This window comes from Penicillium manginii, assembly GCF_028828005.1.
Source record: "Penicillium manginii strain IBT 31320 chromosome Unknown utg000004l:1.0-7231830.0:1.0-7236170.0, whole genome shotgun sequence".
NCBI lineage: Eukaryota > Fungi > Ascomycota > Eurotiomycetes > Eurotiales > Aspergillaceae > Penicillium > Penicillium manginii.
Window position 1 is genome coordinate 3145503 of NW_026643105.1, and position 26093 is coordinate 3171595.

The following is a 26093-nucleotide window of genomic DNA, read 5'->3' on the forward strand; positions in this document are numbered from 1 at the left end:
CCAGCATCTTGGGGGATACTACACACAATCCTATATGCTCTCGATTCGCGCACTCCGCTTTTCCCCGGCACATCGATATATGTCCCAAGCTCTTCATCGTCCTTTGCCATCAACCCGGACTCGGAACCGGTTAAACCAAATGGTCTCGCATCTCTCAACAGGCAGCGGCGTCGGGGTTTCCTTAGCCGACCTGCCAAAATCAAATGTCTTTACTTCGAAGCTACCGGCTGATCCGGCTTTCGAAACACCAGAGGCCTCGCACAAGGCGCCTCGGGAGACCCCTAGGTCCTCGGATGGTTAGGGGCGCTTTGTTTACCTACGTTCGTCCGGAACCCGCTGAGACGCCGGAGTTGCTCGGCGTGAGTTCCAGAGCCCTGAAGGATCTGGGATTGAAGGCTGGAGAGGAGAAGACTGCTGAGTTGCAGCAATTAGTTGCAGGCAATTCGATCTCTTGGACTGAGGAGAGCGGCGGTGTCTATCCCTGGGCACAGTGCTACGGTGGTGAGTTTCCCTGTTTTGGCGATAGTCTATACATTTAATGAGATCCCACTAACATGAATGAATGAATGAATATAGGGTGGCAATTGTAAGTACAGTACACATGGAAACAAATTCTGTCACTGGAATGATTACTCGAGACTGACACTTTTCTTTCCAGTGGTTCGTGGGCGGGACAATTGGGAGATGGAGTACGTTGATATTGTGGTTCTTTTATCTTCCACAGAGATCCTGGCTAACATTTCCTGGACAGCGTGCAATCAGTCTCTTTGAAAGCACCAACCCCGAGACAAACACTCGCTACGAGTTACAGCTGAAAGGAGCAGGAAGGACGCCCTATTCCCGATTCGCAGACGGCAAGGCCGTCCTTCGATCAAGCATCCGAGAATACGTCGTTTCTGAAGGTACTTCAAACCTAGGGACATTTTCCAAATTGCAAGCGCAAACTATTAACAACCTTCAGCCCTGAACGCCCTCGGCATACCAACAACAAGAGCCCTATCCCTAACCCTCCTCCCCAAATCAAAAGTCCTACGAGAGCGCCTAGAACCCGGCGCAATCGTGGCCCGCTTCGCCGAAAGCTGGCTCCGAATCGGAACATTCGACCTCCTCCGCGTCCGAGGCGAGCGCGACCTAATCCGCCAACTATCAACCTACATCGCAGAAGAAGTCTTCGGAGGCTGGGAAAAGCTCCCCTCTGCCTTCCCCATCGTCGAAGGCCAAACAGGCCCAGAAATCGACAACCCCCCCACGCGGCATCCCACAGCAAACGACCCAAACAATCCAAGACGTCGACTCCAACCGCTTCGCCCGCCTATACCGCGAAATCGTCCGGCGCAATGCCAAAACCGTCGCCGCATGGCAGGCATACGGATTCATGAACGGCGTCCTAAACACAGACAACACCTCCATCTACGGTCTCTCGCTAGACTACGGCCCCTTCGCCTTCATGGATAATTTCGACCCGTCATACACGCCCAACCACGACGACCACATGCTCCGCTACTCCTACAAGAACCAGCCCAGCATAATCTGGTGGAACCTCGTGCGACTCGGCGAGTCCCTGGGCGAACTCCTCGGCGCGGGAAACCGCGTCGACGACGAAGTCTTCGTAAAAGACGGCGTCAGCGCCGACATCGAAGCCGAGGTCATCGCGCGCGCGGAAACAATCATCTCGCAGGCCGGCGAGGAGTTCAAGGCCGTGTTCCTGAACGAGTATAAGCGGTTAATGGGCCAGCGGCTCGGACTCAAGACGGGCAAGGAGTCTGATTTCCAGGAACTGTTTTCCGAAATGCTTGATACGCTTGAGGCGCTGGAGTTGGATTTCAACCACTTTTTCCGCCGGCTTTCGGGACTGTCTGTTTCGGGGTTGGAGACTGAGGAGCAGCGGAAGGAAGTTGCGTCTGTTTTCTACCACGTTGATGGATTTGGCGGGCTGGGTGAGACGGATGAGTCGGCTAGAGCTCGTATTGCTAAGTGGCTTGATAGCTGGCGGGCGCGAGTGCTGGAGGACTGGGGTGCTGGCAATGATGCAGAAAGACAGGCTGCTATGAAGGCTGTTAATCCGAATGTAAGTTTATCATTTGTTCACGCTGGCCTATGAAACGGACTAACCCTTTTGATTTACTAGTTTGTGCCGCGTGGTTGGATCCTGGACGAAGTTATCGAGCGCGTGGAGCGCAAAGGAGACCGTGAGATTTTGGACCGGGTGATGCAGATGTCTCTCGACCCGTTCAAAGATTCATGGGGACTCAACGCTGCAGAGGAAGAGCGATTCTGCGGAGACGTGCCCAAGTACAAGAGAGCCATGATGTGCAGCTGCAGCTCGTGAGGGACGAGATGGGACTCAGTACAATATTCGTTCTCTTTACCATTTAGACTACACAAGACGAAGCTTCGTTGGACAAGTCGATATGCATTTTCCCCATGCACCTAAATATCTCCTGTAAAGACGCCCAGAACAGAGAAAAAGAATCCCATACCCCATACCCATTCATCACTTGCAAGCCAAATCGCCAGTTGCACTCCACTTCACTTTTTACTTTCCCCGCGCGAGAAAGAGCCCGCTAGTAGTTGACGTAGAAACGGAAAGATTTGAAACCCAGATCCCAGATCAGATCAGATCAGATAAAGCATAAATGCAGTAGCAGCCAGGTTGGAGAAAAAACATGCGAAGAAGAAAAAGTCCATGGTTCGTGATTCAATCCGTTGAGTGATAATACAAAGTTAAAAAGAACCCAGGGAAAATAGACATGTCAGATCATTCGTATCGCATGCAAAGAAACGTTGGAAATTTGGAGAGAGAAAAAAAGAGAAATTATCGGAGTGGTCCCACACAACCAAGAGTGGGATGAAAAGGGAGGAAAAAACACCGCATCAATTCACCGCATCAATTTTTTTTAGTTGTTGGGGCAGGCAGCCTGGACGTGGCCGGGCTGCTTGCACTTGTAGCAGACGCGCTCGCCACGAGCCTCGGTGGTGCAGTCACGGGAAACGTGGCCAACCTCGCCGCCTAGATAGTGGGATTGAGGTTAGTTTGAGTGAAACAAAGACGTACAAAGACAGTGTCTTTGCACCGAGCAAGGGAGGGGGGATACGAACAGTTGTAGCACTTCTGTCCCTGGGTGCAGTCACGGGCCATGTGGCCGAATCCACCGCAAGAGTAGCAGGTCTGGGGGCGCTGGCCGTAGCCACCACCGTAGCCGCCGCCACCGTAACCACCGCCTTGGGAGCAGTTACGAGCAATGTGTCCGACCTGGCCGCACTTGTAGCACTCCTGGCCACCAGGGGCACCACCGAAGCCACCGGGGGCACCGCCCTGGCCGCCCTGGGGGCACTCACGGGAAAGGTGGCCGGTCATGCCGCAGCGGTAGCAGGCACGCTCCTTGGGGGGCTGGGGGCAGTCACGGTCTGAAGAAAGGAATGTTAGATGCTTCTGCCGTGCACCACTGAGACCACCGGGGGTCGGTTGATGATTGATGGGTTCCGCGGAATCACTTACTGACGTGGCCCTCGCCACCGCAGTTGTAGCTATACCAGAAATGTTAGCTTTCGGACTGTCATCGATATGGCTGGGGTTGGCGGGGAGATAAACCAGCAACCAGAATTCACTTACCAGGTGGGGGTTCCCTTCTTAGGGCAGTCCTTGGCCTAAAGATGAGAAAACCAGTGAGCTTGAGCTTCGAGGAATGACCGAGTAATTCATCTCCTAGCTTCAAAACAGCCAGCTAGCTTTTGTTTTTTTTTTCCCAAGCTGCTGTTCAAAACCAGGAAATTAGGCATGTCTTTACCTGGTGGGATGCGTCACCGCCTAACGAAAGCGAAAAAAAAAAGTCAGTCAAAAACATCAAGGTGCGATCGGGGGATACCCTCAGGCATTGAAGCCAGGAGGATATGACACGAGGAAAGTGAGAGAAAGCTCAAACGACTGCCATAGCTTCCAGTGAGGATTTCACGCGAGAGATTGGACATCTCGTGAGCGATCCCACTGTGGGCCATAGGCGAGCCACTTCCAACCAAGGCCATATAAAGTATTCGAGGGGACGAAGAAACGCACAGTTGTAGCATGATCGGTTGGCACGGGGGTCCATTTTGACGGAGTTTTGGGGGGGTATATGGGTTGGTGATGAGGAGTGATGTGAGTGGTTGGAGGGGTGAGAAGAGGAAGAGAGGAACGAGGAAATTTGTAGTGCGGGGGGGGAAGGAGAAAACTTCCCGCTCTCAATTAAGAAGAGTGTCTTGCTCGTTTCGCTCGGCACAACCCGCTTGAGTTTCAGAGGAATGTCTTTCTCTGACAATTGAACACAAACAGCAGATGTGTTTCTTCTTCTTCTTCTTATTTTTTTTGTGTTTGTCAATTTGTTCATGTTTGGGAAATCCACCAGTCTTGATTGGGTGTCCTGCATCTAACGACCTCCCGAACTCCCCCCATCATGCCACCGTTTTCTCGGTTGATGAGCTCCGTCATCCACGTTCAATCTTGACCCTGATGATTTATTCCAATCAAGCGGGATCTCATAGAATATGATTTCACAGTATGACATGGTGCAGGCATCTTTTCATGACCAACGGCAAGATGCTGATGTCCATGAAGTCATGACTTGTAGGTCACCCGATAGGTTTCTCAGAAGGTGCACAGTCATTGCAAATGCCTTCCTATCTAACCGGGCGCTATTTTAGCCAACATAATAGTCATCAGTATGAGTCCATCTGCCTACCAGAGCTGGTGGATAGCCCAAATGCCAAGCCACCTCGAGATATGTAGAAATGTTCGGCAACGTCCGGATGTGGGGATGGTTTCAAGATAGAAGGTCCAGAGGGGACTTTAAACAGCAAAGCTCCATGATATGGGGCAGAGTAGGTTTTATAGCCAGGGGAACACGAACACCGCAAGGGTCCCCAGTTCGTGGAGGAGCCAAATGGGTAAAATGGGTACCTTGTGCTACCCGGCGATCCTGGACCTGCGTTGGTGCTCCCCCTTGACCCATATCAAATGAGCCAAATTGGCAACCGTATGATGTGATGCAATTGGAGGATGAAAACAAAGGGCAGGCCCAAAAAGAAATTCATAGGTCATGGCATGGGTACGTTGGCTCCAATCACACCCCAAGCCAAGACTTTCCAAAAATTCCTACATTCGCGGTACATCTACGTGAAATCGTAGCATTCCAGTAGCTGTGTACCAACGGTCTTCTCTCGGAGGAGAAAAACTCGCTCTTCGTCAAATCCAACACATTCATGAAGGCCGAGCGTGGGAGATTCTTGCGCCCTGTCAGAATCTGAATCTAGCTCCAACCCACCGATCTCTCGTCGACGACTCCTCACTGTCGGTGTCGGTGTAGATGTATAGTAGTCATCACGCAGGTCCAGGCCCAGGCCTTCCACTACCTCTTTGTGTTCGTGTTCAGGATTAACCTGTATGCTGCTTTCTTCGTTGAACGGCCGACTTGTACCCAGGGATGAAATGGCCATCTCAAGCTCCCAGATGCGGATTTCATCCCCTCGAGCGCCGACAGAAATCGCTTTCCCACGATTCGTTACCTGTACGGTAGAAACGGAAGATGTGTGGCCCCAAAGGCGCTGGCCTCCTCGCACGAACAATTCACTGGAGTTGGAAACCACCAAATACATGGTCAACGTATTGTCCGCATGCGAGGTGAGTAAATAAGGATGAGAGTAGGACATCGAAGTTGGCGGTTGCTTATGCAAGATAGATGGCAGGGCTGGGGTTTCAGCACTTGAATGTCCCAGTGGCTCAGGATCAGCTGTAGCAGAGTGGCGTCGCCGGACAGATGGTGCTAGATTTCGTGATGGGCCGATGCCGTATTGTGAATCAACAGTGCTTGTAAGTCGGGACTCAAGCTGCTGACCATCTTTGCTAAAATGCAGTTCCTGTATACCCAGGGACCATCCACATCCAATGTGGAGGAAACTATACACGATGGTGGCCACAATTTCAAAAGTCGACTTTCGAAGACAAAGGGTCATCGGTGCAATCATATTGTCTGCTTTCAGGGATGCAAGTTCCTGTGAATGGAACACTTCTCCCGGCTGCGCTGAATCTTGCTGCTCAGAATCGAGGCAGTGCAAAGACAATATCTTATCATGCGACACCATTAAGATATATGGCGACGATAATGCCATCGCAGTAATAGCCCCTTGACTAGATCCCGCATGGGAAGACCGTAGCTCCAACTGAGACGTTTCGGGATTCATGATATAACGTTTATAATGTCCGTCCTCGAACCCCACGACGACTTCTTGTGCTTCTTGCAGGTCACACACAGCCAAAGCAGTCGGAGAGCTCTTAGAAGACTCATTCCGCTCCGAGAACGGGGCCGTTGCCAGGCAAATTGCCGGATCCTTTGCGGCCCAAACCCGAAGACCGTGTGCAGAGTCCGCCGTAAAGACGAATCCCGCGCATAGTTTGGCTAGATTGGGCGGATCTGGCCTAGGGGGGAAATTTGACCTCGCTTAGTCGACAAACTCCCCGTGACCAATTATGTCGGAGACGGTACTGGCCTTTCCAATTCGTGGCCTTCCCGTTTACATTGCTAGCCAGATGACCGTGACCTAGCCATGTTGATACTTTGGGGGAATATTCCGTCTTATTTGGAAGGGTCGAGCTAGCCCGTCTAGCACTTGCCAAGCGGCGAGCTCGAGGGCGTACCCATTGGGTATAATATTGTCTTTTCCAGATCTCCGAATCTCCGCTCAGAGCATTAAAACGACGGGATAATCTGAGATAGAACGGTTAATATTTTCTGAAACTGCTACTTTATAGTAAGACGAAAATCTTTACCTTTGACAAACACCGAGAGATGAAATTGGAAGAAACGACAAGATATGAAGCAAAAGCTCATTGCTCAACGAAGACAGGCGGTCAACGGGACCACCAGTCGAGTCTCGGCGTCGTTTTGAAAAAGGCGCATCGGACTGGACCTCCTCACCTCTGCGACGCTTTGACATTCTGATCAGATTAACAAACTCCTTTGCATGGTCTCCTTCACGAGATGGGGAGAATACAAACAGAGGATATACAGAGAAACACCCATTTCGTTATGGGAAACTCGGGGCTACGTCAAGTGCCCCCCCTTATCGGCTCTTTGATAAGAAATCACGTGGATTACGTGACTGCCCGCGTTGCCATTCTAGGCACGCGTCAGTGGGGACTTGAACATGAACATTGTTGATCAGATAAACACCTCATGGAGGTTCTAAAGGAGCTCCATGCCTCCATCGCCGAGGCATGTGAGGCATCATTCAATATCGCCTATCGAGATATGGAGTTACAAAATGCCAATCTCCAAAAAAGAACAGAAGAAGCCGAAAGGAATGCCACAGCTGCCAGTGCGGCTCAACAAGCTACAGAAAATCGAAACCAAGAGCTTCAATCACACATTAGCGCCCTCCAGGAGGAGCTGTGCCACTTTGAAAGCAAACCTGAAGATTTGGAACTCCCCAATCAACTCAATCACCTAGAGAAGGAGTTTGCACCGGAGCATGTATGGGCCACAATCGACCATGACAATGTCGAGCAGTTGAAGAAAATCCTCACGAAGAAGTACTCAGCACTCTATGCGAACCTTCAAATGCTTTCTCAAGGCTGGGGCAGTCTTAAGACAAAGATCCTTCAGCATAAAAAAAAGCTACGCCACTGGGACAGACAACTGGAACGAAACGAGTTTACACTTATACTCAACGGTGCACCGGTCACATTTCGAAGAACCCAGGCTTCGAATGAGGGAACTAAGACGTATATTCCAGCAGGTCCCGCAGGTGCCACAATCATGACATCTAATGAAAGTCTCATGAATCGTGCAACTTCCATTTCCTCGACCTCTACTACAACAAACCGCCCTAACCTAACCGGGGTTTCCTTAACCGATACACGAGTTCATGTCAAGACGGAAGATAACAGCCAGTCAGAAGGAGTTCTCCTCGCACAGAGCCAATATGGCGTCGATTCAATACCATCAGAAGGAAATTCTGACACCCTTCCTCCTTTGCCCGACATCAAGAATCGTAAACGGAAACGGATAGTAACGTCTACCAACTCTTCTGAACCCAAAGAGACAATTCCCCAGAGTTCTGGAGCTGGAGTTGTCAAGAACGAGCCCATATCGTCGAGCCCGCCACGAAATTCCATCCATTCTCCTGGTCAGCATTTCCCAAGTACCCAGGATCTAGACGCAATTGGCCATACTGTCCAAACGCCCACCAAGCGAAAGTCTCGGAGAGTGGCCTCTCGCCAAGGACACCAAGGGCATGAGGACGACAGTCGATCCCTTCAAACGCAAACTCCTCCGATGCTAAACTCCGTTGGTGAGAATTCCAGAATAGGTGGGCGATTGAACAGAGAGTCTGCCAACAAAAAACAGAAGGTTAAAGGTCAACATGCCACACTAGTGAAGACCGAGATCTGTGACTCCGAGGAGGACAGTGAAGAGGACCTTGACAATCAAGCTCAAGCCAAGAAACAACCCTCGAAAAACATCCCAGTGGCTCTGTCAAATGCAAATTCTCACGAAAGACCCGAACCACCATCCCATACCGAAGTGCCCCAAGTTCCACACGCTGCGGCAACTCCTTCAAGCTCAGATCGAAATCAAAATAAGGCAGGGTCTTCAAAACGCCAACCATCAACACCAATTCAACCCGACCAAACGCAATCCCAATCCCAATCATACCCCGAAATCAGACCCGAAGACGAGCCCTACCGATCCCTCCCCTTCCACCGCCTAGACCTATCCCACTTCAAGATTAACCCAGCCGGCAACCAAGGAATGGACTACGCATACAGCACCGTCGTCCGCAAAAAAGACGACCGCAAATGTCTCTCCGGCTGCACACGCCCCGGCTGCTGCGGAGACCGCTTCCGCGCAATGGCTCGCCTGGGCGGCCTCCCCACCAACAACGCAGAGCAGCAAAACCAACAAATACTAGAAGAATACCTAGGCGAAGAACGGCATCGTCTCGAAGGACTCAGTCCCCAGGACCGCGAGCGTCTACTCATCGAAGCCAAGGCCCGCGTTATCGCTAACCAGTACGGCAAACACCGGCATGCTCACCAGCGCGCACGGACGCCGCCGGGGTTCTGGCGGACTGAGATGCCGACTACACAGGAGCTTGAGGCGGACTGGGAGGCTGCAGGGAATTTGGAGCGTGATAAGATCGAGGAGAGGTATCGGGAGGCGATGCGGCCGGGGGGTCTTTGGACTTGGGCGGATGAGTGAGATGAACTGAGGGGATGCTTCTTTTTAATTATGTATTATACCCACTAGCAGTCTATTATTACATACGACCCTTAACGTTCATAGAGGCGCGATTGTTTAATGGGTCCCCTTTATACCCCACTTTAAAAGGTAGTCCTATACCTTATTAGAGTTATCTTTCCTATCGCGGAGTTCATAGACTCCTGGGGATCAGCCCAGATGTTCAACGACTGGGTCAGGTATGATATTCTCAAGAATTTATCCGATTGACTCAAGGCGATAGCCTCAATGATAAAATGTACATTGAATATAGTTCGCGAACAACGACGCATTCTATATGCCCAAGCATAAAATTCGAAAGGTATATGGGGGGATCTAGCAGGGGATATAATCGAAAAATAATAATAACAGAAACGGAAGCGACGAGCATATGAGTGACTCGACGACTCAAGTGGCCTGGCCTGCAGTATACTTGACTCAAGGGTTAACTACTGGCCAGCGACGACACTTCTTTGCTTAGCCAGCCAACCGCGGAGGTCGGCCGTATTTGCTCCGTGACGGAAACGAGAGACGGTCATGTTGTTATTTTGCCATCGGCTCTGGAGGTGATACCAGGCCGAGCTCACGAGGCTGAGTTCACGGGCCTGGTCGTCAATTACTCTCTGGAGTTCGATCTGGAAGAGAAGGATGGTCAGCACGCTGGTTTGGGCTGGGCTGAGGGATTCGTTAATAGAAACAAAGAGGGATATTAAAAAGCTTACTTCACGCTCTTTGGGGATGCCGTCGTCGAAGTTTTCTTCGTATTTCTTCATCCGCTCGCGCAGAGACTTGATGAGTTCGTTTTGTTGTTGAATATACTTTTCAAATGTTAGGAAGTGGCCACGAGTACCGGTTCGTTTCGTTGGGAAACTTACCTCTGCGCGCTGAGCCAGTCGCTCAACATTCTTCTCTAATACGCTGGCACACTGCTTCAGAAGCTCGTAGCTTGACTTCTGAGGCGTCTCGCCGTTCTCGCTATTGTGGGTCTCAAACTCTCCCAGCAGCATCTGCATTTCAGTCATGACTTCCTGGTCCTCGGCACTGATCTCATTCTGCTTGTCTTCGAGCATCTTACGCAGATCCTCTCGCTCGGCGCACACTTCGCGCACCAAGGTCTGGCTGGCATCGACCTCGGCTTCCAAGTGGTGCACGTTCTGAGAAAGAGAACCCCATTCGCCGCGAAGCTTGGTCAGCTCAGCTGAGTTATGTTCTTCCAGTTCACGGATCATATCGCTCCTTTCGTAGTCAAGAAGGCCAACTGAAACTTCATTAGATTGTTCTTTGGGGGTGATTTTGGAGCATGTTGACTTACTGTTGGTTTGTGCGTCGGACAGTTCCTTCTTAGTGGTATCCAGGGAATCCTGAATCTCTGCAATCCTCTTGAGATTGCTGGTATAAGTCTCATATAACTTCCAATAGTCATCGCTGCAACTGGCATTAGTAAGATGAAGAATAAGATGCCATTATCACCAGACATACCTTTGTGTAGTGTTGGTACGGGCAAGTTGCACAGACGCATTAAAGCTTTCAGAGAATCCTTCTGAGTGTGCCCCGAGCTAGTCATTGTTAGCATGTCCGGAACCATAAGACATGTTTTGCGTAGAAAACCTACACTAGTCGATGGCGGCTTCGATGCTTCCAAATCCCGTTTCAACTCATCATTCTCGGATTTGCTGCACAAGATTAGCACACCTTCGGGTGTTATATGAAGATGATGAACATACAGTTGAGATTCAATAGCCTCAAAGTCTTTGTGAAGTGTTCCTTGCATCTTCGGTGTGTCGGATCCAGGTGACGAGGTGCCAGGCAAACCCTCCAGCTCGCCAAGACGCTCACGGAGTTCACTGATCAAGGCGTCGTCTCGTTCATGCTGCTCATCAGCACTTTCTAAACGCTCGGTGAGCGCGTGGTTGTTGAATTCAAGTTGTTTCTTGAGATTTTGAATCTCATTGCACTCCTGCTCGAGCTGGGGTAGCAACTTGCGATATTCTTCCAACTCCACATCACGCTCCGATGTCCACCTTTGCTGCGAGTCCGACTCTTTCAGTTGTTGCTGAAGATCTTTGATCTGGTTTTTTAGAGTGGAGTTCTCCTTTTCAAAGTCCTGACTGGCTTGTAGTTTCTGTCGGTATTTCTCGGCGGCATTTGCTTTGCGGGCTAGCTGGTCTCGATCGGTCCGGAGCTCATCGTAATCATCCTGCAGCTTTTGATAGCGTTGGTTCTTGACCTTTAATGACTCCACGGTCATGAGAAGGCTATCGATTTCGTCCTGCGCCGCAGAGAGCTTAGCCTCCTGGGATGCAATCAGATCATCCTGCTGGCGTGTCTTGCTCTCCAATGCCTTGGCGTTGAACCCGAGATCCCCCTTTCCGGATTTCAATGTCACTAGCCGGTCCTCCGTAGAAGCCAATCGGTTTTGAAGGGTATCATTGTTCTCTTGCAAACGGGCCAAGCGGTTGTGCATATCCCCGAGGTCCTTCTTCAACTCCTTTTTATCTTGTGTGAGGCGATCATTCTCCGCCAAGACCTTCCCAACGCGCTCCTCGAATTTGAGCTCCAGTTCGCCCGTGTGGTCGGCTTTGGTCAATTCCTCCTTCAACTCATCGACCCCGTCTAAAGGTTCATGTTCGCCATCTTGTGCCTCCTGGATGATCTCCTTGAGACCCTCTTGTGTTGGGGTACTGAGTTCCTGCAGCGTCTGGACGTAGGTGGCGGCATTGGGCGAGTAAATGGCAGCAATCAAGAGGATTTTCAAAAGCTTGTTCGTCTCCTTTGCTGATGCTTTCTCGGCAATGGCTTCGAGGTCGGGCGACGGGTCAAGGCCAGGGGGTATGGCGTCGTTGTTCTGGTGCCGAATGTAGTTGGATAGGAGTTTGTAGATGTGCTTGAGATTCTGCCACCTGGCGACCCAGTGGTCGCCGGGCTCGCGCTCAGGGATCTCGTCAAGGAAGTACTGCGGGTCAATATCTTGGAGGATCTCCCAAAGGATAACCCCGTCTGTCAGGTCCTCTGTTTCGCGGAGGGTTTTCCCCAGGGAAAAGCTGTTGATCCATTCCAACAAGGCCTGGGTCACGGCGTGTTCAGACGCCATGACAGATGATTGGGTATCAATATTAATTCGAAAGGAATGGATGCGGGTACAACATTCCTAGCAATGCGTAGGGGTTGAAGAGGTGTGGGAAAGTTGCGGGATCCACGCGCGGCGCGTTCGGGGCGAGAACGTCGCTAGCGGCGGGATGATCGTCTCCCCGAGTTTCCTATTGTTCGTAAAGGGAAGACGAAATTATGAAATACTAGACCGTCCACGCCGCTGTCTCCTAGATCTTTATTTGAATTACTCTCTCTATAATATCGGTCTCTAATTATGACTCCCTTTGCTGCTTGAATACGAACGTTTAAATCACATAGTGAACCTTAGTGGTTGTAATTTCCCTAATTACCTAGGTAGGGTAGTTAAACTACTAGTAGTTAGTAGTTACTTAGTGAACTAGTAACTACTGTTAGCTACCTACCTAGGTATATACCTACTTAGCTAGGTGTCCGATGTCACGATCATCTCGTCTCGGTATACCCATGACACCATACTGGACTAAGGACTCAGATAGCCAAAGGGAGTACTAGTATCCACTTAGTAGTACCCATAGGATCAATCTATTCCCATTTCTCTAAGTACTTCTATAACTAGCTTAAATCAATACGATCATCAGCTAGAGATTATCTCCGAATATCATCTCTATCCAGTCCAACTCAATCACAACTGCAGCGGATACTCAACCGACTCAATCTTCTCAGGATAACTCAACCCACCCTGCCTCCTCACCTCATCCATAACCTCCATAATAGCAATACTCTCCTCCCAAGGCATCCCCTCACTCTCAACCTTCCCATCCCTCAAACAACGAGCAACTTCATCAGCCTCCCAATACATCCCATGCCCACCGGCCGGAAACTCACACTCCACATCGCGGACCTGACCCTTCCCAGCGCCCTTTTTGGGAATAACCCGGTATCGAACGGGTCGGAACGGGTTCCCAAAGACCTGGATCTCGCCCAACGTACCCTGGATACGAATATTCGCGCCAGAGGTCCCCTCCTCATCTGGGTCGCCCGCGACGCGGAGGTTCGTCATTGCGACGCCGTGCGATTGGCGCGGGTGGGCGCCATTGGAGGGCGTGCTGGTTGGGAAATTTAGTAGAATTGTTGTTGCTTCGTCTGCGCCTGTTAGGTGGTAGGGTGTTATCTGCGAGGTGACTGTTGGTGGCTTTCGCTGATCCTTGGGGAGAGTGTGGTAGAGGGTTTGGAAGACCCAGGTTAGGGAGTATATGCCCACTAGAACCGACGCCGACCAAGTTAGTTTTAGCCCAATACCATACCAAACAAGCATAGACGGCTGTGCAAAGCAAATTGAATCGCCACTTACGGTCCAAAAGCGCACCACCGGCCAAATCACGATTGACCATGCGATGTTCCGTGCCCCATCGCACCTCGACGTCGTCGCTGAAACTTGTGTCGGCTACGGTACGCAGCACCTCGCCGATCTCGCCAGCTTTGATCAGGTCCCGAATCTGCACGCTGAGCGGGAAGTAGCGGGTCCAGACGGCCTCCATAAGGAAGAGGTTCTTCTTGCGGGCGGTTTCGATGAGGATCTTTGTTTGGGCTGCGTTGACGGTGAATGCTTTTTCGCAGAGGACGTTTTTGCCGGCCGTTAGGGCTAGCATTACGTTTTGATAGTGGTGGGAGTGCGGGGTTGCGACGTAGATTACGTCGATGTTTGGGTCTGAGACTAGGGCCTCGTAGGAGGCATATGCCTTGCATGGGGAGGGGATTTTAAGGGTTGAGATGAATTGCTCTGCTTTGGTTGTAGAGGAGGAGGAGGCTACTGCGACGATTTGGTGGGATACGTCGGAGGCGTCGCGGGCGGTTGGGTCGAGGAGGAGGTCGCGGACGAATGCTGGAATTGGTTAGATTATATGAGATGATGGCTTGGTTTCGCGATTGTTGGGTGGAGGGGAGATGTACTGCTTGCGATCCAGCCGGTAGCTGTTTGAAATAAGAGTTAGCTGGTTGTTTTCGGACTGCCCAGGTAGAGAAATGATATCGACGTACCCAGGATACCCCATCGGACGGTGTGTGGTGCCATGATGTGTGAATTGAACGTTTGGATGTTTATTTGTAGGTGAAAGTGTTCAAGTCATACAGAGTATGGGTTTCGGAGATATTTATGGGTTGCAGGGTCTGGGATGTGGTACGTGGGGGAGGAGATGAGCGGAGATGCGCCGAGCGGGGCAAAGCAACGTCATGATACTACACAATTCTATTCGACAGGGACGTAATTGTGGGACACGATTGTTTTTATTATACAAATTATCTCATGCAGGCTCCATCTTAATCCGCACATTAAGTCCCGGAGAGTCATTGCCCTCCGCCTTCCGCTTGCCCAGGACCGAGTCGGGTGTACCGCTTCGTCCTTGCGGTGTCGAGCTGCGCGGCACTGGGCCATTCGCCGTCACTTCGGCATAACAGCTAGCGTGATAGACTCTGCTGGCAACCTTGATAGCATCCTGCCAGATCCAATCCTGGACATCTTCAGACCATGTCGATTCAAACATCTCCTGGCAGATGGGACAAGGGGTGTTGCGAAGTTTAGCATCGTTCGGCGCCCTGATCCATGCCTTGGGCGGTCCTTGTTTTGAGGCCTTGCCATCTGCTCCAACTTCTCCATCGGTTGTGGTCTCCGTGTCGGCCGGGCCTGAGTCATCGCTAGCCTCGCGGGATTTAATCCAGTCCTGTTGTGCATAGTAAGTATGATATGCCACACATAAAAGAGGAATGGTGAATTGTGTGATTACATACCCTTTCATCGACATACCAGCTGCGGTTCTGGGCCCGCTTGGAAGCATCAACCATACGCTGGTTAGTCTTGAAGTGCCAGTCCAAATGCCGTGCTTTCTTTTCCTTGCCTTCTGCCGTCGTAGGAAAGCGACGCCCACAGGTGCCGCATTTGTTTGACTTTGCGTCATAGAGAGTGACCACAAGGTTGAGCCGGGGACTAATTTCATTAGTATGAGTACGAATGCGCACGGTATTGGTGATCTGGACTCGACTTACAATTTCATGAACGCAGTTTTCATAGGAACCATGGATGCGGCACCTGCTTGGGGTGGTGTCGGGGCTGGCGGTGTAGAAAGTGGTTGACCAGGCATATAAAATGGCATAGATCCTCCCATTGGCGGTGTGCCGCTGGAAGACATCGCAGGCGGCGCGGAATGAGAAGGAAGCAGGCCACGCGCGCGAAGTTGGGCAATCAGTGGATTTTCGGCAGGTTGTGGCGTACTGCTAACTGGAATCTGGGGCATCGTAGGGAAAGCATTGGGGATTTGTGGGGGTGGAGTAGGCTGCTGTCGATTTGCCGTTGCTTTGATGAGATCGGCGAGGGTGGACGAATTGAGAAGATTTTGTAAGGGTTGCGACGAGGGCTGTGCTGGCGGTGTTGATACGGGTGCTGGAACTGGAACTGGAGGTGCTGCCACAGGCACGTTGGGAACTGTATTCGACGCTGCCATAGCGGAGATCTGGTCTCGGACGAGCTTTAGCTGGTCTGGAGTGAGCTGCTGGTTCTGTAAAATGCCCTGGAGATCAAGTAGCGCTTTCAAACGCGCCTGGGAAGCAGGGTCAAAGGGGCTATTGGCAAAGTTGGTTCTTGCAGCAGCGATCAAGGCCTCGAGATCTCGATTCAGAGATTCCACGGGATGATGACCTTGAGGAGGTGTCTGCGAGATGACAGTATGATAAGCATGGGCCGTAGTCCAGAATTTGGCGAGATCTCCTACCGATGTATGCATGGAACGCCCGTTGTTGGCATGTTGGGGTGGCGGACGAGCCGTGCCTTGCGGTGGTGTGTTGTTGTTGTTGGACCGGCCTGTAGGCGTTCCACGACCGCGATTAATCTGGACCTGGGGTCGCTCTCGTTCAATGGCAGCGGTGCGTGCTCGAATCAGAGCATTCTCGATGGTGCGAGTGATGTCGGAGGGAAAGACGGGACGAGTGTCCAGTGAGCCAGGTACAGGCTCCTTCCACGTCTTGAGCATTTCGTCCAGCTTGCGACGAGTAGCTTGATCAACCGTCGCGTACGCATTCATAAAGGTTTGATACATGTGTTGTCCCAAGAACAGAGTGTAGGGAGTTCCAACGTTCTTGACAATGGAATCGACTACATAGAGAGCCGGCAATTTCTGCATGGGAGGCGTCTACAATGGCCGTCAGGAACAATGACCCGTGCCAGATAGAATATGGATATGATGGATGAAAGACCTACCTGTCCGATATGGTTCTCCAAGACTCTAGAGATGGCCATGGCGTGTTCGGTGTTCTCTCTAGCTATGACGGTGAGGTTATTGATCTGGAATCGGTCATTGGTGGTGAGATCCTCTAAAGAGATCTTGTAATCCTCGACGAGGTCATCAGATGGTAGGCCGGACATGGTGGAAGTGGAGGATGAAAGGGATATATGAATCGAGTAAATGAATGGCAGTGCTGCAGAGAAGGAAGAGTAAGATCAGTTGCGCAAGTGGAGATATTCACCCCAGCCGACGTCTATGCGGCCGATTACACGGCGATATCCTTGAAGGTCTCTCCTGTGCTTCTTCTTGTTCTTGTTCTTGTTCTTTTTTTTTTCTTTCTGGCTTGTAAAATCTGCCTTTCTCTTGTTTTTCTTCTGCTTTTTTCTTGGATCTTCTTTTGATGTGCAATGGACTGGGACTATCACCAAATGCTCGTTCTTCTTAGTGCTTGTCTTTCCGAGTCAAAAGCACGGGTAACCAACACGAGATGGAGGGAAAAGTCGAAACTTGGTAAATGCTTGCTAGCTATTTTCGTGAGACTTGAAAAAAGAATAGAACAGTAACACGCTTGTCCCTCCGAACTTAAATCCTGCACTTGTCCAACTGCCTTCCTCCACGTCAAATGATCCGCCGAGGGGTGGAGAGCTGTAACGCCGAGTAGGAGTAACGATTGGAAGATCGGGTTCGATAGAATCCTAGATATAAAGGATTGAGGGGGTATTCATGCAACGCTCGAAGAAGTGGAAAGGGGAGAGGGTAAGGGTGGTGAGGGTGGTGAGGGTGGTTGTGACGAAGGCTGAATGGTTGAATGAAGAGGAAATCGGAACTGGAAGACTTGGGTCCCATGTCATGTGACTTCAGGATCGCATGACGCACGCCAGCGCAACTCTATTACTTTGCCTTTAATCACTCCATCTCCTCTGGACTTTACTTTGTTTAACTGGTTTAACTTGCTGCCATCCAAACTGAGCTACTGATCCAATATGAAGCTGCTATTTGTTCTTCTGGGACTCCTCTCGCTGGCCCTGGCCCAGTCGCTCAAGTCCGTCATCATTACTTTCCCCAAAGGCACACCCACCAACGTTATCGATGAGGCGAAGGCCTCAATCAAGGATTCTGTATGCCGCGCATGCCCTCAATCCTTGATCTCTCCAAAAACTAACGCATGATCTCCAGGGAGGTGTCATTACTCATGAATACCGTAAGTACCAGCCTACATAATCCCCCACACTGGTCAACGACGATGCAAGGACTATGCTCAAGACTAACCCTTTTTTGATCGCCGCAGATCTAATCAAGTATGATTCTCACCTTTCAACTCGTCTATTTGATATCATGTCATTCTAACCATGAACCTAGTGGATTCGCCGCCGAGGCCCCAGTTAAATGTTTAGATACTCTCTCGGCACAGTCCTCCGAGTACAATCCGACGATCGAAGAAGACCAGATTGTCTCTGCAAATGGAAACTAGGAAACCCAAAGGAATCTTCATTCCAAAATGTACTTGTATGGAGACTTACCGCAAGTACACTTACCACAGCTGGCTCTGGGAAACGTATGACGAATGAAGGTCGGCCGGAGAACGGCAATCCATGATCCATGACAAATCCAATCGGAGATATCTTAATTCGCGCCGAGATTTTTCAACACAATCGGATTCTCTTGTCTTTTAGTGCTTTGACGTCTATGGGGGCTACTGAAGTCCCTTCGAGTGCAATTTTACTATTTACTAGGTCCAATTCAAGTCAATTTAATTCAAGAATCCACAACCTAATTCAGCCACACTTTGATACTAGCTATCCACGTGCGTCTACCAGATCCACCCTTTTCGGTCTGAACACCCTATCCTAGGTGCTGTGTGTGTATTCCTACGGAAAGGGATTATATTAGGAGGCATAACTCTACTTTCATACCGACGGGTAGGTAACTGAGTATGTGCCAGTGCTAACTATCTCAGTAACCCATAATATAACCTAAAGTCAGAATAGTTATCTGAGGTGGATCCTACAAAGCATACAGCATACATAGTAACAACATGAAGCTGTTTTCGTTAACAGTACAGTAGTTAGTACCAACAAAAGTACACATACTATACATGGCCCCGAGGGACTATTATTCAGCGGTCTATATGTGAACATCCTGCCAGCCCGATCCTCCTATGCGCTCACCAACCAAAACCGAAACAAAAGAAAAATGGCTCGCGCACACGAGGTCAGCCTGTATTTTTGTCCCTGGCACCTTCACTCGTTAAAGTTTTTGCTGTCATGGTGCCTGTCCTCCCCAAACCACATCCCATAGAGTAGATTTAGTTCTTGTGGAAAACACCCAGGAGGCTCTTCCACACCTGGCCAGGCTCCTGGCTGGCGTCAATACCGCGCCAGATTCCGGTGGTCTTGTAGTACTCGCAGACGGGGGCGGTTTGGGCGTGGTAGGTAGCCAGACGCTTGGTCAGAGTGTCGGCGTTGTCGTCGGAGCGCTGGATCAAGGGCTCGCCGGTAACATCGTCGGTCATGTTGCTCTTGGGAGGGTTGAAGATCTTGTGGTACGAGCGGCCGGAGGCGGGGTGGACGAGACGGCCAGTGATACGGGCGACGAGGAGGGCGTCATCGATCTGGAGCTCAACGGCGTGCTGGAGCTTCTGCTTGCGGGCGGAAAGCATCTCGTCCAGACGCTGAGCCTGGGCGACAGTGCGGGGGAAACCGTCCAGGATGAAACTGTGGATGCGCGTTAGTTCTCGATCTCAGAAGGTTTGTCGGATATCGACGCGGAGATGTCGGAAAAAGTAGAATGCGAGGCGAGGGAAACAATTGATGAAGTAGGAAAACAAAACAAAACAACAAATGGGGGGGATCCACATACCCGTTCTTGCACTCGACGTTGTTCTCCAGCTCGCTCTTGATCATGCCAATCATGATCTCGTCGGAAACGAGACCACCCTGGTCCATGATCTTCTTGGCCTCCTTGCCGAGGTCGGTCTTCTTAGCGACCTGCGAACGCAGCATGTCTCCGGTAGCCTAGTGGAAGTAGAATGATCGATTAGAAAAGACAAATTCACATGTGTATGGCGGAAGACCATCGGATATCGGCTACTTACCAGGTGGCAGGCGCAGTACTTGTCCTTGATGTTGGGGGCCTGGGTACCCTTGCCTGTGACAACGCGTTAATAGCCATTGGATTGATTCAGTTGTGGCGGATGCTTACCGGCACCAGGGGGGGCCCATCAGGATGATGCGCATCTGCTCGGTGACCGACTTGGGCTTGTCGCCATTGACGAGGCGGCTCTCCAGGTCGACAACCCGGGACTCGAGCTTGTGGATGGTGTCCTTCAGACCGGAGACAACATCTTCTGTGATGGGAGCCATTGTGATTGAAAGGGAGAGAGGAGCGGAGAGGAGAGGAGAGAGAGTCGAAGATTGCAGGTGGAAAGGAAGAGAGACGGGTAAATGGAGAAATGGAGAAACGGAAGGGGAAGGAATCTTAGCGCCCGAGGTTCGGAGCGGCTGTGAACGACGTAGTACGGCAGTCCATAGGTCAGTAATTCCCCCACCGCCTACATCGCTGTCCTACTCTTTATCTCCAGTACAAGAATGCCAAATAGTTTAAAAAGAATAGTTAGTTTAGATTGCAAAATAGACAGGACGTTGCATCATATTTACTCAATGCTACTGTTGGAAACAGAGGTTGGGGTATTGGCTGGTGGTAGGGGGTGTAGCCAGTATAGAGATACTAGTAGGTGATCTAAACCTAGAGAGTGCCTACCTAGGTAGGATACTAGGGAGGAGTATCTACTGGTTACTATTTTACTATTTAGTCAGAGTATTTTAGTAGTCAATACCACTAGTAGTAATAACCTTGGAAATCTTAGCAGTATCAGTGGCGGTTACGGACTGCCGTAGTATGCGGTCGATGCGCAACAACCGGATTCAATAAAACAGCACAAAGCTTGGTGTTGACAATGATTGATATGGTAGTTTAATGGTTTCATCTGATTTTAATATATCTCAATGGCCTCATTTATTATTATTTATTATTTCTAAATCTACACATCTGTCTCCCCCGGTAAAATACAAATGCCAGCCACCCAGCAACGATGACTAAGCTAATATCGAGACCGGTGGCTGATGTAGTGTGGCGCACCCCCAAAGCTCTTGGGGAGCATCATCGGTCATCGTCCTGCTTTGCGAACCATCCATTTTCAAAGACACCCCCCTTCTTAATCAATCACCTCCTCCTCCCTCCTTCTCCCGAGCTTCTTCTATTCTCTGAAATCTCGTTCCACATCTCTCCATCATGCCTGCCACTACGGCGGACACGCTATCCCTCGTCAACCGTTCCGTCACGGTTGCTCCGTTAGTCCTGCTCTCCGTCGCCGATCACTACGGCCGGACAGCCAAGGGCACCCGGAAACGTGTTGTTGGTGTTCTTCTGGGTGAAAACTCGGGTGGCAATGTGCGCGTATCCAACAGCTTCGCAGGTAAGTCTTCGGTGTTGATGTTGATGCTGCGGCCAGCTGTTTCAAGCAATTAAGAACTGACCCTCCTTCTCCCATCTAGTTCCGTTTGAGGAGGATGAGAAGGACCCTTCCGTGTGGTTCCTCGATCACAACTTCGTTGAGTCGATGAGGGACATGTTCAAGAAGATCAATGCCCGCGAGAAGCTGGTTGGTTGGTACCACTCGGGCCCCAAGCTGCGCGCTTCGGATCTGGAGATCAACGAGCTCTTTAAGAAATATACCCCCAACCCTTTGCTTGTCATCGTTGATGTCCAGCCGAAGGAAGTTGGCGTTCCGACAGATGCATACTTCGCTGTGGATGAGATCAAGGATGTGAGTAGTTTCAGCGTCGATGGAGCTGGAATTGTATTCCGCGAGTTCTGCCAGCTAACCACGTTTGTTACCATGTTCAGGACGGCACAACTACTTCGAAGACATTCGTACACACCCCATCGATAATCGAGGCCGAGGAGGCCGAGGAGATTGGCGTGGAGCACCTGCTCCGGGATATCAGAGACGTCGCAGTTGGCACTCTTTCTACTCGTATCACTTCACAGCTACAATCTTTGCAAGGGCTGCACCTTCGGCTACGCGATATCGGCCAATACCTCCAGAAAGTCCTCGACGGCGAGCTCCCCATCAACCACGCAATTCTCGGAAACCTCCAAGATGTCTTCAACCTCCTCCCCAACCTGAGCACCCCGGCCCAGCAACCCAGTATCAGCGGGCAGCCACAGCAGGAGTCCCAGAGCGAGAACAGCGAGCTGGCTCGTGCTATGAGCGTCAAGACGAATGACCAGCTTATGGCCATCTATATCAGCAGTCTGATCCGTGCCATCACAGCGTTCCACGACCTGATCGAGAACAAGATCCAAAACCGACAGCAGCAGGAGGAGAATGACTCAAAGCGGGAGCAGGAATTGAGCGCGGCCAAGGGTGACAAGGATGCTAAGAAGACTGGCGAGGCGAATGGCGAGCAGAAGGAGGAACAAGATGCGTCCGAGAAGAGCAAGAAGAAGAGCTAAGATGGCCTTTTTAGACATTTGTTTTTTTAATCGGAGGAATGATGCCCGTCAATATGAAATGACCAGAAACTGCGGCTTTGCAGTGTATAGTACGGATAATCAAGGATACGATGACCAGGCGACAATCCATCTTCCATCCGCAGGGTAACCTGAGTAGATCCATGGTAATAATGCTCCATGGCGAGCGAGCGGCCAGCGTAGCTCCAACTTTTCTCCTTCGCGGTGTCTCCTATAATAACCTGAACCTTGGGCAGGATATCTTGTTGGGAAATTGAACATGAGTTTGGACATGTAACACATCCAGGGCTAGTGAGTAGCCTGTGTAGTTCGTCCAGTGAGACCTCCATTCACCTATTATCTGACCATATCGTTTCGACATCGCAAAGCTAGCAGAACGGAGCGGAGCGGAGCGTCTTAGACCCCATCTGTATAGCGCACATAATCACGATCTCACCCGCACAAGCCTCATGCCTCCGCGCGAAGCCTCAAAGCGCTTGCAGCAATGTACGATATTAGTTCAGTTCAGTTCAGTTATCATGCCACACAATGCCCCCTCGCCTCACCTCACCTCACCCACCCCATCCAGCACACCAACCAGCCATCTCCTCCAAAGAAACCAATCTGTCGTCCCCACGACCAAACAAACCCGCACACCGAGCAAACAGTATACAAGCGAGAACATGCTTGCAAGCCGGCGGGGACCCCCTGTCCGTATCACGCGTAAGGGTCCCACCAAACGGATAAACAACAGGAAGTGCATGCGCATGCGCATCCCGGCCAAGCAGCATCTCCCTCATCTCCGGGAAACGGGTTTCGGGCATAGTAGTTGAAGAAGCAGAAGCAGAGCCAGAGCCCTGGCGGGAATCTAGATCTTTGAATGCCGAGAGGGCGAAGGTGGGGCAGGTGCAGTTCCACGCATTGAGGCGTACTTCGTAGCCCTTTTCTGGGTCTTGCATGGCTGGCGTGGGCGTTGGCGTTGAAGCTCCTCCTCTCCCTTCTCCTGCTCCCCCGGGCACTGGTACGGCCGTTTGACGTGGGGCTGCCGATGCGGATGTTACTAGGAAAATGGCATCGTGTGGGTTCCTAGTTTGGCTGTTTCGGGGATCTTCCGGGGTTTGCGTCGTGTTTCCATCTGCGACTGTGGCGTGGTGGTCAGGCACGGCTGCTGCCGTGTCTGGGTCTTGGTTTTGGTCTTGGTCTTCGGTGCGCATAAGCACAAGGCGCTGCACTAGCCTGCGGTCTAGGATGTCAAGGGCTGGGAGGAGGTCGTTTGGGAAGAGGCAGTGTAGAGTAAGGATGATTGGTTTCACTTTGGCTAGTTGTGTTGCAGGTAGACTAGCAAACGGGTTCTGGGAGCCTTCCTGGATTCGAAGCTGTTCTGGCCCACTTGGGAATTCGAAGCTGGCTAGTTCTGTGATCAGATGGTCGACGAAGCTTCTGCTGGATGGTAGGTCCATCTGTTTGGTTGAATGGGTGCCTTTGGTTCTTCTGTATCCGTTTCCACGTGTGAGGCGTGCGTGTCCGAGTTGTGGAGGAGCGGAGGACGTCCGGGACGCGCAACCTGTTTGGGAGACTCGACTACAATACCATAGTATTAACTGAAGAGATGGTTTTTGAAAAACAGAAATATTGAATCGATTGGACTAAATATACTAGAGAGCTAGATATAAAATAACAAAAATGGTATGCATTGGAAAAATAAAAGTTATTCAGGATCTTGAAATCGATGTTCGACAACCTTGGAACCCTGGATTGTATATATCCAATAGACCACTTCTTCAACAACACTGGTTTATACCCCCGGGCTTCAATCCGACATAATATCCTCATTAGACTTCTGACGCTTTAAAATCGTATTCAGTGTCGAATTAAGAGGAGTCTCCATTGGATTCTCCTTGACGTTAATTGGATATCCGCGCACGGCAAAGTCAAGCGGAATCTCATATTGTATTTTACCAGAATCCTTTTGACTACTGGCTTCATACTCAATGTACTGAACTCTAAGGAAGCCCTTCTTGTTACTATGAGGGGCTGGGAAATCTGCTCCGCAGTGTACAGGCATTTGGAAACTCTCATGGCCCATGAGAGGTCCCTTGAGGTCTTTCGGAGGCAATGGTCGACTTACATACCCCACTGGCGGAGCCTGCATTTGCCCTGTTGTTGCTGCTGCTGCTGCTGCTGCTCTATGAGTCGGAGGAGCCGGGGCTGAATAATTTGCCTGCGACCTGTTTGATGTGGCATTGCTTGAAGTGGTATTGCTTGAAATTGACTGAACCGACGGGCTAGAGGTGAGATTAATTTTACCAGAGGCGCCTTGGGGTTTGGTATAGCTCTCAGGTTGACGGAACTTGCCACTCGGCAACGAGGTGTTTTGCCGTTGGAGGCGCTTCTCAATTCTGTCCACGGTATATATCCTCTGGTTTCGGATCATTCTCTCCTCAGTCGGCTGCCGGGGCCACCGGGTATATGCGAATATATAGGCATCCTTCTGAGTCTGAGGCTTTCTACAGAAATCCGAGATCGTGATCGGGATGGCCTTTTCATCATCGATCAAGGTCCATTTATTGGTGCGACCCTTCACAATGATGGTATAGTGGCCTTGGTCGACGCTGGCGCCGGAGTGCAGGATCACCGCGGTCAGCTCGTAGAGGATATTATGACTTGATGCTGACTCGATTCGTGGATCTAGATGCTCTCCCTTGATCTTCACGTGTCCTTCGAAGTCGATTGCTTTGTCGATCTTTGTTCCGCCTTCACCGGTGCGGTTGAGCTGGACGACGAACATCTCGGACGGCTTGGAGATGTATTCTTTCTGCATCTGTTTGCATCCACACTCACCACAGGGCCCAGCGAGAGTTTGCATGTTTATATGTGCTAGAATTGCCTCCTCGACGGTTTTAACCTTGCTCTCCGGGTCGAATTGAATAGACAACACAGGCCATCCGGACTCCTGCTGGTAAGTAGTGTCCTTGCAGCATTTCTCTCCCTTGCACTGTTGACCGGTGACGAGGTCAGTGTCGCAGATTTCCAAATAATCATGTTGACTAAAAGATACAAATTAGTTCTTTATCACGCAAAGCAGTGAGACGTGTGGAACCAAGAGGATAGATTACAGTGCGGATGGAACATCGTCCAAGATCTGATAGTACATTTCCATAAAGAACTCCGCAGGATCTTGCTGGCCCTTCTTCTCATCGTCCCCTTTCCTCCAATTCTGGTAAATAGCATCCCACAGCTCCTGAACCTTGTCGTCGAGATCCTCTTCCCGAGAATCCCAATAGCTGCTCAAGAAGGCATGGAGAAGGCAGGGTCTCACAAACGGATCCTTCCTCTCCCATATCACATGCAGACCCTTCTGGGACATGATGTCTACTATACCACCACGCCCAGTGAATTATCGCAGGAGAGTGCGCGAAGAGTTGGAAAATCACATTCCGATAGCACAAGTCCCCAGTGTTTGGGATACCGACCTTTGTCTGTTCGGCTGCCCAGCTATCCCAGAACGAGACAAAGGGGCTCTAGATGGTGTTAGATTGGGAAAATGGGTATAGATATAGGGCTGATTATCGGCTCCTCACTCGTCTGGAAATGGCTGTCTGGCGCCTGTTCTGCTTTCGTTTGCGACCAGCAACTTTTCTCACTTCGGCAGCAAGCCTGGCAAGCTCTTTGTCCGATGCCTCTATATTTGCGGGGGTATTGCGTAAAGGTTCTCGTGGTCCCATAGGGTTGGGGGGAGGAGAAGTTGAGAACAGCGGAGCAGAGACCACAAGACCTCCAATCAATGGATCAGTCATGATCGATGATGTAGTGAAACAGCAAAACAAGAGAAAGGGAGAAAAGAGAAAAGAGATATTCAGAGTCCTGTGTCTCTGGAAGTATTAATGGAAAATGTTGGCCTTTTTGAATACTCCTACTGAAGAGATTGAACGAAAATGGGTTTCTTTGTTGGCATCAAAGCCTCGATGTGACCATCCAACGGCGTGTC

General features: G+C 50.6%; 12 protein-coding genes across 12 annotated transcripts; 4 read left to right on the top strand and 8 right to left on the bottom strand.

Annotated features, from left to right (window-relative positions):
* Positions 1 to 293: 293 nt before the first annotated feature.
* Positions 294 to 2329, top strand: N7533_004873 (uncharacterized protein; the record flags this gene model as incomplete). The annotated part of the gene is made up of 4 exons (XM_057101523.1): positions 294 to 501; positions 962 to 1209; positions 1265 to 2068; positions 2129 to 2329. The coding sequence occupies 4 exons, from the start codon at positions 294 to 296 to the stop codon at positions 2327 to 2329; spliced, it is 1461 nt and encodes a 486-aa protein (XP_056961153.1).
* Positions 2330 to 2897: 568 nt separating this feature from the next.
* On the bottom strand, positions 2898 to 4023 carry N7533_004874 (uncharacterized protein; the record flags this gene model as incomplete). Its single annotated transcript, XM_057101524.1, has 3 exons — positions 2898 to 3010; positions 3100 to 3528; positions 3867 to 4023. The coding sequence occupies 3 exons, from the start codon at positions 4021 to 4023 to the stop codon at positions 2898 to 2900; spliced, it is 699 nt and encodes a 232-aa protein (XP_056961154.1).
* Positions 4024 to 5145: 1122 nt separating this feature from the next.
* Positions 5146 to 6966, bottom strand: N7533_004875 (WD domain protein; the record flags this gene model as incomplete). The annotated part of the gene is made up of 3 exons (XM_057101525.1): positions 5146 to 6443; positions 6481 to 6737; positions 6800 to 6966. 3 exons carry the CDS (start codon positions 6964 to 6966, stop codon positions 5146 to 5148), a joined length of 1722 nt encoding a protein of 573 aa, XP_056961155.1.
* Positions 6967 to 7205: 239 nt separating this feature from the next.
* Positions 7206 to 9233, top strand: N7533_004876 (SAE2 C-terminal domain-containing protein; the record flags this gene model as incomplete). The annotated part of the gene is made up of 1 exon (XM_057101526.1): positions 7206 to 9233. One exon carries the CDS (start codon positions 7206 to 7208, stop codon positions 9231 to 9233), a length of 2028 nt encoding a protein of 675 aa, XP_056961156.1.
* A 467-nt stretch (positions 9234 to 9700) lies between these two features.
* Positions 9701 to 12342, bottom strand: N7533_004877 (putative microtubule binding protein HOOK3; the record flags this gene model as incomplete). Its single annotated transcript, XM_057101527.1, has 6 exons — positions 9701 to 10069; positions 10127 to 10509; positions 10564 to 10676; positions 10731 to 10807; positions 10864 to 10924; positions 10976 to 12342. 6 exons carry the CDS (start codon positions 12340 to 12342, stop codon positions 9701 to 9703), a joined length of 2370 nt encoding a protein of 789 aa, XP_056961157.1.
* Positions 12343 to 13002: 660 nt separating this feature from the next.
* On the bottom strand, positions 13003 to 14391 carry N7533_004878 (Gfo/Idh/MocA family protein; the record flags this gene model as incomplete). The annotated part of the gene is made up of 4 exons (XM_057101528.1): positions 13003 to 13580; positions 13672 to 14202; positions 14271 to 14291; positions 14358 to 14391. The coding sequence occupies 4 exons, from the start codon at positions 14389 to 14391 to the stop codon at positions 13003 to 13005; spliced, it is 1164 nt and encodes a 387-aa protein (XP_056961158.1).
* Positions 14392 to 14620: 229 nt separating this feature from the next.
* On the bottom strand, positions 14621 to 16731 carry N7533_004879 (putative mRNA cleavage factor complex component Pcf11; the record flags this gene model as incomplete). Its single annotated transcript, XM_057101529.1, has 4 exons — positions 14621 to 15037; positions 15105 to 15300; positions 15360 to 16498; positions 16567 to 16731. 4 exons carry the CDS (start codon positions 16729 to 16731, stop codon positions 14621 to 14623), a joined length of 1917 nt encoding a protein of 638 aa, XP_056961159.1.
* An 843-nt stretch (positions 16732 to 17574) lies between these two features.
* Positions 17575 to 18062, top strand: N7533_004880 (uncharacterized protein; the record flags this gene model as incomplete). Its single annotated transcript, XM_057101530.1, has 4 exons — positions 17575 to 17709; positions 17768 to 17792; positions 17880 to 17889; positions 17951 to 18062. 4 exons carry the CDS (start codon positions 17575 to 17577, stop codon positions 18060 to 18062), a joined length of 282 nt encoding a protein of 93 aa, XP_056961160.1.
* An 834-nt stretch (positions 18063 to 18896) lies between these two features.
* On the bottom strand, positions 18897 to 19953 carry adk1 (adenylate kinase ADK1; the record flags this gene model as incomplete). The annotated part of the gene is made up of 4 exons (XM_057101531.1): positions 18897 to 19305; positions 19451 to 19605; positions 19686 to 19738; positions 19797 to 19953. The coding sequence occupies 4 exons, from the start codon at positions 19951 to 19953 to the stop codon at positions 18897 to 18899; spliced, it is 774 nt and encodes a 257-aa protein (XP_056961161.1).
* Positions 19954 to 20881: 928 nt separating this feature from the next.
* Positions 20882 to 22108, top strand: rpn8 (proteasome regulatory particle lid subunit RPN8; the record flags this gene model as incomplete). Its single annotated transcript, XM_057101532.1, has 3 exons — positions 20882 to 21065; positions 21145 to 21416; positions 21497 to 22108. The coding sequence occupies 3 exons, from the start codon at positions 20882 to 20884 to the stop codon at positions 22106 to 22108; spliced, it is 1068 nt and encodes a 355-aa protein (XP_056961162.1).
* A 569-nt stretch (positions 22109 to 22677) lies between these two features.
* On the bottom strand, positions 22678 to 23565 carry N7533_004883 (uncharacterized protein; the record flags this gene model as incomplete). The annotated part of the gene is made up of 1 exon (XM_057101533.1): positions 22678 to 23565. The coding sequence occupies one exon, from the start codon at positions 23563 to 23565 to the stop codon at positions 22678 to 22680; it is 888 nt and encodes a 295-aa protein (XP_056961163.1).
* Positions 23566 to 23915: 350 nt separating this feature from the next.
* On the bottom strand, positions 23916 to 25902 carry N7533_004884 (ubiquitin carboxyl-terminal hydrolase; the record flags this gene model as incomplete). The annotated part of the gene is made up of 4 exons (XM_057101534.1): positions 23916 to 25152; positions 25222 to 25480; positions 25575 to 25626; positions 25687 to 25902. 4 exons carry the CDS (start codon positions 25900 to 25902, stop codon positions 23916 to 23918), a joined length of 1764 nt encoding a protein of 587 aa, XP_056961164.1.
* Positions 25903 to 26093: the final 191 nt, after the last annotated feature.